The sequence below is a fragment of the Pelophylax lessonae genome (assembly GCF_965119305.1).
Source record: "Pelophylax lessonae genome assembly, chromosome: 2".
In the NCBI taxonomy this organism is placed as follows: domain Eukaryota; kingdom Metazoa; phylum Chordata; class Amphibia; order Anura; family Ranidae; genus Pelophylax; species Pelophylax lessonae.
The window spans coordinates 200,035,588-200,048,581 of NC_138769.1; the positions used below are offsets into that span (position 1 = coordinate 200,035,588).

General features: G+C 39.7%; 1 protein-coding gene across 1 annotated transcript in view; it reads left to right on the forward strand.

Annotated features, from left to right (window-relative positions):
- Positions 1-6,679, forward strand: part of CLCN4 (chloride voltage-gated channel 4) — a 131,559-nt gene extending 124,880 nt beyond the window's left edge. The window contains exon 13 of the mRNA XM_082245435.1: positions 5,776-6,679. Coding sequence (XP_082101561.1) covers positions 5,776-5,866 — 91 coding nt within the window. The 3' untranslated portion in view covers positions 5,867-6,679. The remainder of the gene's footprint in view (positions 1-5,775) is intronic.
- Positions 6,680-12,994: the final 6,315 nt, after the last annotated feature.

Here is a 12,994-nt window from a genome sequence, read left to right on the forward strand (position 1 = left end):
AATTTTGGACAGACTAAGGGAAAGTTTTAACCCCCATCAGTTTTTTTGTCATCTGTGTCTCATTGGGGAGATTTCCCTTCACTTACTGTTCCATAGCCAAAACAGGAAGTAGGAGGAAATTCCTTCAAAGTGAGGGAATCCCTGGTTGTCCCCAGGGTCCCCAGAACTAGTATCTTCTTTGGAAGATTTCCCCAATATTGCTTGTTGGAGACAACCTAAAATATTGGATTTTGTTTTACTTACTCCTTTAGCGCTAAAGGTAAACTGTTGAAATAGATAGGGTGAATCTCCCTATTGGGGGCACATATGTGATAAAAACATGACAAGGAGTTCTAAGCCCTCTCCACTCTAACTAAAACTATTATTTGAAAATTTGAAATGTGATTTGGGTATCAGGGAGCAAGTGACTCCCTCTCTTTTCTTCCAAAATCAGTATGGGGTGTCTCAACAGTCAATTGTCAGGCCCAAGTGCTGATACCTGAGTGGTAAGCCTTTAGCCTGTGTAAGGCTGCATTCACATGTCAGCTTATAATCGCGGGCAGAACCGCTGCGGTTCCGCCCGCGATTCGGAGATTTATTGCAAATCGCGGGACGCCTAGCGTTGCCCGTTGATTTGCAATAGCCCCCCAAACGCAGAGCGATGTTTCCGCGATTTACGCCCGCCGAATCGCGGCAACATCGCGCAAACAAAATCGCGCAACGCAATACGCTCCAAAAAAGTACAAGAGCTTCTGTACTGCGCGATTGATATGGAGCTTACAAAGTGCTTGTTCACTTTGTTGCAGTGATCGAATAGGGAGGTGGGAAAATGAATAGAAGTTGCATGTAAGCAGCAGGGGTGGGGGCAACCAAATGTTAATGAAAAGGGGATCCCTGCACTAGTTCCTTGCCCCCATTTTTTTTTAGTGAATATCTTTAGTGTCCGATAGAGGGAAGGTTCTATAAGCATGCTTTATTTTTCTATCGAGGTAGTGCACACATTTTTATAATTCCCTACCTATTCTTTAGTTAATATCTTTAGTGTCAGATACAGGGAAGGTTCTATAAGCATGCTTTATTTGTCTATCGAGGTAGTGCACGCATTTTTATATTTCCCTACCTAATCTGCCAAATCTGTTAAAAATATATGGCCACCTGACCAGCCACAGGCCTAATGTACACAAGCTTTTGAAACCATTAATATTTGGCTTTTAGAAATCCAAACAATTCAATATGAATGCATGGCAAATAGATGTATGTAAACACATGGTATCTGCACGTAGGAGGGGGGTTTAAACCCTTAAAATGGCCGAGTTGCAGGGTCTATGTACACCCATTAGATCTTCACCAGAGCAACCACCCAAAGGGCATGATGGACTTTACCAGCAGGTGTACCATGTTGCGGCAATTGGAGTGTGGTACACAATCAACAGATTCAGGTACAGGGACAGATTAAAGGTCAGGGTGGGCAGCGAACAAACATTGTTAAACACAAACTGAAGTCTAAACCAGAGGAGCAGGAATTCAGGCACAAACACTGGACTGGACTCTTGGACTAGGAAACTAATCTATTGCTCTATTGCATAGAGAGGTGGACTCACAGGCTGGGTACAGACTGGCCATGTAGGTGCTATATTAACCTGTAGGTGGAATCTGGCAACCCCCCTATAGCACCAAGTCCTGAAACTAAACAGACTGTAGCAAGGTAGGGGAGATTACATGGTGAGAGAACAACAAGTAGCATATCATCTTTGCTGCTGATCTCCTATTTAGCAACAATGTTTACACCAGGAGACAATCTAATATATAAATGGTCAGCCATTGTTGGCCAAGTTTTCTTAAGGGCAATAACAATCTACAAATTATCACATTTTGACTACTTGTTGTTATTTTTCTTTTAATAAGCCACCACCTGAGGCATCTGCAACATGCTTCTCCTGCCCTGCTCCATAGGTTAGACATAAATAGTCATCATTTGACAATTTATATTTAGAAACCCAGTCACATCTGTATGCCCCAGGGCACAGTTCTCCACCCTCTAGTGTCAATGAAGAGCTTTATACAGCCTTAAGCTGACCATAGACGGTTCAATTCTTGTCCGGTTCATCAGGAAGATTTGAAACATGCATGGGCAGGCTAAATGTATCCTAGCTGATTGATCTATCAACTTTGGTACAACCAGCCTGCCGGATTATACCTTCAAATTTTTACAAGGGACTGTTATAGCTGCTAGCAATAATTACTGCGTTTTCCTGGCAGGGACAGTTTCCCCCACTCCCCTTTCGGGAGAACACAATGGCTTGGCGGGAGGGATTTCCCTGTCAACACTGTCAGTGGTTACAGGAAAGAAATTCGCTCCGTCTATGGCTGGCCTAAGGCAGCCCATACATTAGTAATTTTTTTCCTTTAACCAGCAGGTTGAACAAAAAAAAATTCCCCCATCCACATACTAGATGTGGATGGGGGAATCCTTCCCACTGCACTTGCCAGTGCTGCCAGCTATAGCCAGTGGCACTGATTGATTGGGAAAAAAAAGAAAAAGGTGGTTGTACGGAAGTCAATTGGTAAATCAACTTTTGTAGAACCAGCCTGCCCATACATGGATCTAAATTTGTCTGGTCCCGGCTGAATTGCCCAAATTTCAATCCATATATGAACCAGCTTAAAGCCCTAAGTACTTTAATGCTTTTTGAGGCGGAGACTGATTAAGTCTTAAAGTGTATGTAAACCCCAACAATTAAGTTAAATACGCCATTTAAAGTGCTTTTTTATATGTGTTTGGTATAAAAAAAACACAATTGAGCTTGCCAGAAATCCAGTGACCCCCTATGCATTTAGAAGTGTTATCAACTCTGCCCAGTTCAGTTCTGTGGACTATAGAAAATCAGATGAGGAGAGGATGGGGTTTTGTTCTACTAACATACTTTCACTTCTTTTTTGTCTACAAACTTTTTATTTTGGACAAAATGGTGGTACAAAAGAACATTGTATATCAACAAGCAAGGTATTACAAATAGATTTTTATTGGGGTACAAAAGATAGGATATACTGTATAGTCTAATAACAGAATCATTGTTGTCAGTCAGATAAAAATAGAATAAATATTTAGTGGTTAGTGTCACAGTATATTGTATATTTCCAGAGATGTATAGTAACTAAGTAGAACTAATACACTACTGTACTTAAGTACCGAAAGGCGGTATCTGTACTTTCCTAGAGTAGAATTTTTCTCTCCTACTTCCACTTTTACTTCACTACATTTTTTCAATGATTTCAATACTTCTACTCCAATATTTTTTTTTTGTGCTGCATAGTTACTCGTTACAATTATAAAAATTACCACTGCCAGAACAGTAGATGGCAGGTTTCATGAAGCTCAAAACATGTGTATTATCAGCGCATACGAAAATAAAAGCTACTGTATGTATAAATAAAAGCTGCATTTGAAATAATAAAAAACAATATGATGTTCAAACTTTTGACTTTTTTCTTTAATAACTACATAACACAGTACTTGTACTTTTACTTTCAGTACTTAAGTAGCAATTTTTTTTTCAAAACTACTGGTACTTTTATTTTCAGTACTTGAGTAGCAAAATTTTTAAAAAAACTACCTGCAATACTTAAGTACAAAAAATGTTGAATACTTTAGTACTTCTACTTAAGTCACTTTTTGATAGAACACTTCCACTTCTACTTAAGTCACTTTTTGATCCAGCACTTGTACTTTTACTCAAGTATGGGTTTCGAGTACTTTATACAACTCTGTATATTTCTAATGGCATCTTTACTCAGCAAAGTAATTTAACAAGGCAAAGGATCAACATCTTATCAAAATTGTTATTATCTGAATTAAATTGGTTGGAGTAGAATTTCTGCATGTTTAAACCAGGGGTCCCATTTATTGTCATAGAAGTGGGTAGAGTTGTAAAGAATGTGAAAGATTTTTTCCATGAGGCTGATTGCATTAATTCTTGTTTTGAGTTGAGAAGAGGGAAACGATTGGGATTTCCAGTGTAATGCTATCAACCAGTGTATAGCAACACTTACTGTATGCACTAGCCTCATATGAGGGATGGATAGGTTAGTAATGGAAGAGAATAGAAGACAATTAGATAAATTAAGAGTAATAGAAGCATCCGGAAATAGTAGAAGCAATTTTTTCTAATTGAAGCCAAATGTTGGCTAACTTTCCACATTCCCAGAAGATGTGTGTGAAGGAACCTGGAGAATCGCATCCTCTAAAACAATGCGAAGGAATGGAGGGAAAAATGGCATGTAACTTGGTTGGAGTTAGGTACCATCTTGTAATGAGTTTTATAGCGTTTTCGCGTATTGTAAGAGATCTAGTTCATTTTCTAAGGTTAATAATGTTATCATCCCAGTCTTCTGGTTAGAGGGAGATATTCCATTCAGATTCCCATTTGAGCATGTATGGCAGTTTTTCTATGAGTCAGTATTTGCTAGGTTGTTATATATCTCTGAGATCAAACCTTTCCCTCTTGGGTTTTGTGAACATATTTTTTCCATAAAAGGTGGGGGGGGGGGGGGGGGTTATGTTTGAGGTTTGGTAGTGAGTGGTGTAAAAGTGTCTGATTTGAAGGAATCTACAGAATTAATTCTAAGGGATATCATATCTTGTTTGTAGGTATGAAAATGAGATAAATGTTGAGTTTTCTATAAAGTTATAAAGGGAAGTTAGATTCCTGGAAATCCAAGTGGTAAAGATATCTTTTATATGTAAGCCTGGGAGAAATTTTGGGTCACCCAAGTATGTGGCATTCAGTGGTGTTTCCGAAATTAATTTATATTTATTTTTATGTTGTCTCCATAAAGTTAGGGATTGAGAAACAAATTGATTAAGAGAAGATATAATATTAATTGGAATGTTTTTAGACACATACTTCCACTTCAAGGGTAATAACAGTTCTCCTTCATAGATATAGTACAGCAGTGAGTGTTTTCACCCTTTTACTGGAAGTATGTTATTGGCAGGATCAACAGGTAAAACGAAAGGAAAAAGAGCCTAAACCTAAAAAACAAATGATGCCACCATATCTAAGGACTGGTAAACTGCAATATACAGTATAACATTTTTAATCTTGGATAAAGATGACTTTATTAAGGTACTGCAGATCCAGTTATATCAGATTTGTCTGGTGGAAACCCATTACTCTATTGTAATAAAGCCCCATAGAAGAACACAGTGAGCCCCAGGAAATGTCATACAATAGGTTTGCATTCCGAAGGTTCTCTTATACACAGGATTATCAAGAATAGGAGGAATGGGTCTGTAGGGTATGCTAAATGTTATAAAAAGTTTATTGCACTATGTTTTCATATGCAGAAGTGACCTGCAAAGGTTATCATCACTGTTTCAGAATTCTTCAACACATCCGGTTTCCAAAATATTAATACCTAGTATATTATTGTGAAACACAGTATGGAACTCTGTCACTTCTCTGGGGAACTGTTTGAATGAAATAAAATATATTGTTTTTTTCAGAAACTTACAGAAAATGCCATGTATGACCTGCCATGTCAAAGTGCTGATTTTCACAATGCACAGATTCTATTGCATTCATTGCTTTGCACACCACATCTGTTTGGCTTTCCAGAACACAAATGGAAATTAGAAATAGCGTACCATGTGTTTTTCTTCTGGTTTCTCACTGTTTTATTGAAGCACAGAGACGGATTTTGTGTGATTTACAGGGGCCACGTGCACAGTAAAGTAGAATGTAGTGAACTGTCTTCTAATGATCTTTATGGGTTTTTCCTGGTTATTTCCTACAGGAGGCTTCTGGGTATTATAACGAAAAAGGATGTTTTGAGGCACATGGCTCAAATGGCTAATCAAGACCCTGAATCGATCATGTTCAACTAGGATATACAGCGCATCCACAGGAAACTGAGCAGAATCCCTTGACGATAATGAGTTTTTCTCTGTGATTTCGACAAGAGCAGGAGCTGGTGCCTTGCAGAGGCTTACGTTAAAGAACTGTTGATTTAACAGATCTACCTGACATCAGGTCATGGAAAGATGTAAAATGACAATGGGACTAAATACTTGAAGACAGACATAAGGAACAATTGTGTGGAGCTGCTTTACAGTAATGTATTGTACTTCTGTTCATCAATGCACATTCCACATTTACAAAGTAGGGAATCTGACAATCAGCAAACATTTTCTGCAGGTGTATCTTCCAGGTCCATGCGCCCTAAATGATAAAGATTGATTCTCCACCAGAGAATGTTTGGTGAAAGTCACATTCACTGTTTTATAACTAGACCTTAAAGTGTTCTCTCTAGATTCTGAGTACTGTGCATGTGTGTGAGTGAATGTTTACTTCTCACTAAACATCAAGTATTTTTATTGACAAAAACTCTGTTACAAAAAGTTACTAATATATGTTAGATTTGATCTGAAAAATGGATGATGTACACGTAGCAATGACAGAATTCATTTACAAATCATCTCGCTGCATGAAAATTTGTCTGGTCTGCAGAACGTCATAGCAGACATTAAGAAGAACCTGCTTTCTAATGATATATGGTAAAAAAAAGGCCAGTTAACTGAGAAACATATTGGATAACTACTTTTTAATATGTTATTTTTTGTCACACCGACATATAGTATGTTGCTATATGTGGAAGTGCTAACCATTTATATCAGTCTCTGCCCCTCTTAGACTTATGTAGTGCTCACCTCTTAAGAACCTGCTGACTTTAACAGGCCCTCCTAGCTTTCCAGAGGTAAACTGTTCCACAGCTGCCCCACAGCACCATTGAAACTTGCATGGCGACCGACTGATTGGCTTCCACTTTGTCAGTCTTTGCTTGAAGGGGATTTATTTGCACAACGTGAGGGGGGGGGGGGGAGTTAGAAAACAGGATACCACAAAAGAGAACTAGTCACAGCCTCCAGATTCTCCTTACAGACAAAGCACATGAGGGCCTTTAGGTCAGAACCATCATTCTGTGCTCTTCCAGACTGTACAGCAGTGTTCAGATGCATCATATGCATTTCCTGAATGATCTACCAGACTACCTGCAATGTCCAAGCTTGCACCCAGCTCTTCCAGAAACTATTCAGAAGATGAAATATCTCTTGTGCTCTCATCCAGGCTTCACCCTCAATTGTCCTGGATGTACCCTCCAGCGAGGCAGTGAAAGCTCTTTAGGCTCCAAACCCAGGCCTTTTTTTGCACAACACATTTACCATCCTCAAGCCACGGGCCTGAGAGGTCAGAGAACTACAGCACTACATATCTCCCCCCCCCCCCCAGGCAAAGTCTAGGAGACAAGAGAGAGCTCACAAGGTCACCCCAAATATTTATATCCTCCCTCAGCCTGCATCACTGGCAATAAAACTCCTAGTGGTTGGCCAGGAAGACAAATATTCATAACCCAGCATTATTGTATCTTCATGCACTATTGACGGGGACACTACCTAACAACAGGCAGAATCAAACAACAAAGCTACAAACAAATGAACACAAAGCTACCAATTAACCTTAGGCTAACTAGAGCCCCATTAAAATAAATTTGAAGAGTAACTCCATCTTAGAGTGGGGAGCTATATGTCAAGATCAAATCCACTTGTCCTTTGGATCAAAGGAGTTCAGTTTGTTCTGCACTTCTGTGACCCATTTTCAGCAGACAGCAGGCTGAAGCCCTTTGTAGGCTGACGTCGCAGAGCTGGACAAGGTTCAGGCAAGATCAAGACAATGAAGTGGGAACCGCCCATATGCCTGAATCAGCACTCAGCTCAGTCTCTCCGCGAGCCACTAAAAGCCAGAGCTAGCCGCTCCTGCCCCCTCCATAGGCCAGCGCTCCAGTGAGCGAAGGGGGGGGGGGGGGCAAGGCAGACAGCAATGACTGACAGTCACCAGCCTTCTGCTCAGGGAGCTGTGAGAACTGAGCGATCAGCGGTGTTTGATCACTCGGTTCTCAGCCTTCGAACTGGCGGGGACAGATGCAGCATCAGATCAATGCTGCATCCTCCTAGGTAAGTCTGATTCTGAAAAAAAAAAAAACATTTTTTAACTCTTATGAGACAAATCAATGCCTAAATTGTCATCCTAAGTGCCCTGTGTAGCTCCCCATGTCTCAAAAGCTTGAACTTTACTTCCTGTATCCTCAGGCACCTACTGCTTGTATGCATGTAAAATATTGTGTATCGTCCATCCAGTCCCATAGTCTTATAGGAGCATGTCTTGTTGCTGGAGGAGAGCCAACATTCATAATTTCCTTACCTGATATTTTAGTCAAGAACTGCCAACTGTAGGCCGCAACCCCCCCCCCCCTTCAAAATTCTTAAAACATAATTAAAAACAAAAAAGACCACAAAACACAAAATTGGCATGAAAATGGCCACGGCACTTTAATTGATACATAATATCACATATCTTAAATATCAAGAAATTCTCATTTTTTTATGTAAGCAAAACGTGAAATACTTTACGATTTTTAAAGGGGCACTACCCCTAAATGACCAAAACTCACCTTATAAACATAAACCTTTCAGAGTAAGCTAAAAAAAAGGCAGAAGGGGCGTGGCACTCTTTTCCATTCTTTCCAAAGTCCTTTCATAATCTTCAAGCTAAAAAATTAGAAAATACTTACCTGACATATTTAAAAAATTATCATAAATTGTGCACTGCTATGATTGCATGGATGACTCTGACCAGGGCCAATCTTCTGTATAGTAATTGGGAAGATTCTAATTAGAATACAAAAATGGCATTGACCTGTGCATATTTTTTTATTTTTTTTTGCTAGATTTCAATTAAAGCCTATTTAAACCCCAAAAATGTAATTGCAGCTTACCACACCATAGATGTGGTGGGTACATTTGTTTTGCCACAGTGCTATCTTCTTTTTAATCTATCTTCTGCAAATGACAAATCCCCCTGCCTCAGGGGCAGCTCCAGACATTTTTTATGCTGGTGCTGTGCTGGTGGTATAAGTAGTGGAGCTAAGTCCCATATCTGAATCCTGTGTATTAATAAAAGCAGACAGAACATATTGAGAAATGCTCACTCAGAAAATGAAAGATGAAATGTTATATATAAACCTCTCACAGTGTAACAAACTCTGTAGCCGCTTTTCAGCACAGAGTGCAGTGGTCAGAAGTATGAAACTGTGATCCTTACATTGCTAGTCAGTAAGTGCAAAAACCAGTTCTATAAAAAGTGTCAGTGGGCTTTAAATAAATCATAATTGCCAACATTTGAAGAGAATTAGGAGTGACACCCTGAAGAAGCTGTGAAAATGCATTGCGCCATGTGGCCCGTCTGCCTTGAAGGGATTGAGAAGAAAAATATTGCATGCTGCCCAACAAACACTTATATGTGAGGCCAAAATGTCTTCAGTAAAGTGGGCGCTGCTTTACTGTAGTGTCCCACCCTTCCCCCTTTGCTTTGCTGTGAATTATACAAAATCAGACCTGGGAAAATACTTAAGAGATCAAGTAAAATAAGCCCCATTGTTGGTGTCAGTGGCATCAATAATACCCCATAGCATTGGTGTTGGTGGCAGCAATAATAAGCATCACTGTACAAACAAATGGCAACCTCCCCAACCTATAACTAGTCTTTGCAGCAAAGAGCACATGGAAGGACAACGCACATCAAGAACACAAATTCCCAGCTCACTTACCAGCTTGCCTGCAACAAAACCAAATTGGCCCAGTCTAACAGTTCACATTAAAAACAAAGGCATTTAGTTGCAGGCATTAGCAAACATATGTGTAAGCCGCAGTGGCCACGTCAAGGCACCCCAGAGTACTACTAACTCTATAATTTTGAGAATCTCTAGCTGGTAAGTGAACTGGGGATTTTTGTTTGTTTTTAACGTGCATTGCCCTTCCATGCACTCTAAGACTCCATTCACATTAACAAGACTTGTCAGGCGACTTGGTCAGCATGACAAGTCGCGGACCGTCGCGGTCCATTGTGTGGTACCGGAACGGTTTTAATAGGAGCGACACAAGTCGCTCTGACTTAGAAAAAGGTTCCAGTACTACTTCGGGGCGACCTGGAGCGACTTGCATAGACATTCATTTTATGAAGTCCATGCAAGTCGTGCCAAAGTCGCGCTGCACGCGACTTCACAGGTCGCCCCGAAGTCGTCCCGCTGCAGTGTGAATGCGGTGTAAGGCAAAGGCTAGTTATAAGTTGGGGGGTTGCCATTTGTTTGTACAAATTGGGAATGGGTGCGGGCTCGCATGCACGAAATACCTTCAACTGCCATTGTGCCCTTACTGGGATTCCAATTCGTCCCTATATCTTTAAGGAGGCGGTGGGCCCGCTATTTATATATGTGCTCCAATTTGGGAGACTCTCAAAATCATAGAATTAGGACCCCAGCACACTGGGGTGCTGTGACGTGGCCACTGCGGCTTACACATATGTTTGCAATTCTGTGCGACTACACCCCTTGAACAATGAAGGATTAATTTGGCCTTGTTGCAGGCTAAGTGGTAAGTGAACTGGGAATTTTTGTTTGTTTTTGATTTTCATCGCCCTTCCATGTGCTCCTTGCTGCAAAGGCTACTTATAGGTTGGGGTGGTTGCCATTTGTTTGTATATGTGATATGTTTTACCCTGGAAAAGGCTAAACCACTGCACTGCAACTGGGTGAATTGCATGCAGTTGCAGGATGGCTGTGCCATGGCCCCATTTACTTGAATAGATTATGTTTGATGGCAGTACTGCCCTTTAAACACAACAGGGGATTCCATTTTTGCTGGGGCCACAAAGCAAAACATCAAGGCAGCGACATGTGTACAATCCTAGTTGGTTGCATGTTTTTCTGTAGGTGAGTGGTCAGGAGGTGGTAAACCACAGCTCAATCACTCGTTTGTATCTCCGCTTAAGTGGCCGTGAGAACAAGGCCGTATTCTCAGAATATAGAGAAAAATAAAATGAATGCAGCCACCACATCAAAGGACTGGTAAGCTGCACTTTAAGGCTGAGCTCACACATGTCCGGCTATGGTTTGCAGTCTGGAGTCCGGTGCATTTCTTTTCACTGGTTCAGGTGCAATTTAGAGCCAAATTTTTCCCTGAATTCACACATGAACCGGACACAAAAACGCATAGGATCCTTTTTAAAACCATACCGTGGCCACCCCAGACATGTGTGAATTGACTCCATTGAAAGCTGGTCCCATTCACATGTTATGAGAATTGGATGTGAATAAAAGCGCATCCAATTTTCATATATGTGAACCCTGTTTTTTTTTTTACTTTTTTTTTTTTTTTGGAGTTTAGCATCTGTAAACACTAATATAAAGAACAGGACCTGCAACTACACTTATAAAAGTACAACACATTTTTTCTTTATTTGAATTCTGCATTGTACTGGGACTGATGTCAATAATATTAACTTTCATTGTGTTATAAATTGACATGCATTACCACTGATGTCCCTATAAAAATTCTACTGCCTTTATACTAACATTGCACTACAAATTTCGTTTTAGAAATTCATATTTATGAGTGAGCTATAGTAAATAAAAATAAATAAATAAAATAATGTAAGTAATTTAACGCATACAATTATTTACAAACAGGTGGAAATAAATGTAGAACTGAGCCATAAATATGCAAATTAGCATTTAAGAAAAAGAACAATAATATGAATTAACAATTTATAGAGCGGCTACTTGAACATATGGAGATCAGTGCATCAAACTAATACTAAAACTAATGTACAGTATATATGCGGCTGAAATAATTTATGGTGAATAACTTTTTTTTAACAGTTATATGAAGCATAAATACATGAATTATTGGCAAAACCGTGTCCACCTTTTTCATTTCTTCTTACTTACATGTTGCTTTATCAACTGCTTACTTTTTTTTGTAAATTCACATAAAATATATATGATAAGGTGTTAGTTTTAAGGTATGTACTTATCACTACTGTGACACAAAAGAACCACAGAGATGTAAGTTAAGATTTTGAATTCTGCCTGAATGTTCCAGAGGCTCTGTCACTGTGTCCTCATTTGTCTTTGTGTAATTATTTCAATTAAAAGTACATTTTTCTTGCTTTCTATATATGTTCATCTTGGATGAACATGCTTAAAGCTATACTACAGACAAACTGTTAAATGCACAGATAAAATGCATATATAAGGAATCTCTTTTCCCTGCTAAAAGGTTTGTACCTATGTCCTTGCAGTCCTGATATTTACAAAGCTCGCCACACAGCACAGTCAGGTGGATGACACCACGTACATTTGTTGAATTTAGTGGTTCTAGATGTAAGAAAAACAGAAAGCAGAGTGAGCAGCGAGGGGAGCAGCAAGATGACCTAATTTGTCTGCTGCTGCTCTTTCACTGTCCAATAAAAAAATCTGGGTGGAGTAAGGACACCACTGTATTGCTTGTATATGTAATTTTTATTACATAGCCTAAAGAAGGGGGGGTGCCCTGAACCCCTAAAACTGTTGGCTGTTCTAGTGTGAATTCATTAACATAGGTTTTGGACTCCATGGTGTGGCACTCACTGCTTTTCTTACATTTTGGTCTTCATGTAGGTCCCTTGTTGGGGTGCTGTGCTATATGAGAGCAGAGTTAGCTAGTTAGCTTCATCAATAAAAATGGGTCAGTCGCAGCAGAGGATATGAACGACAGGCGATATTTTGCCTCTTATTTAAATACAAGAAAAACAGTGGTGTCCTCTCTACCTTCGGCTTTCTGACAATAAAAGAGTAGCAGCCGCCATACAAGGTGATCCCTCTGCTCCTTGTGTGAACATGTTTACAAGCAGCACACCTTGGCTCTGAGTCCCGTCCTTTTTTAGTTTGGTGTATAGGGTATTAAAGCTGAAGGAGTCAAGTTTCTAATACTTACAGTTCTTTTTATAGCTGACAAGTCTACACAATGCACCAAGAAGCAAATAACATAGGGACATAAAGTGACATTTACTGTACACTGACAGGAGCTTCTAAGTATGAAAACTAAGTTAAAACAACTGGCTTCATTTTATAATGTCATAGA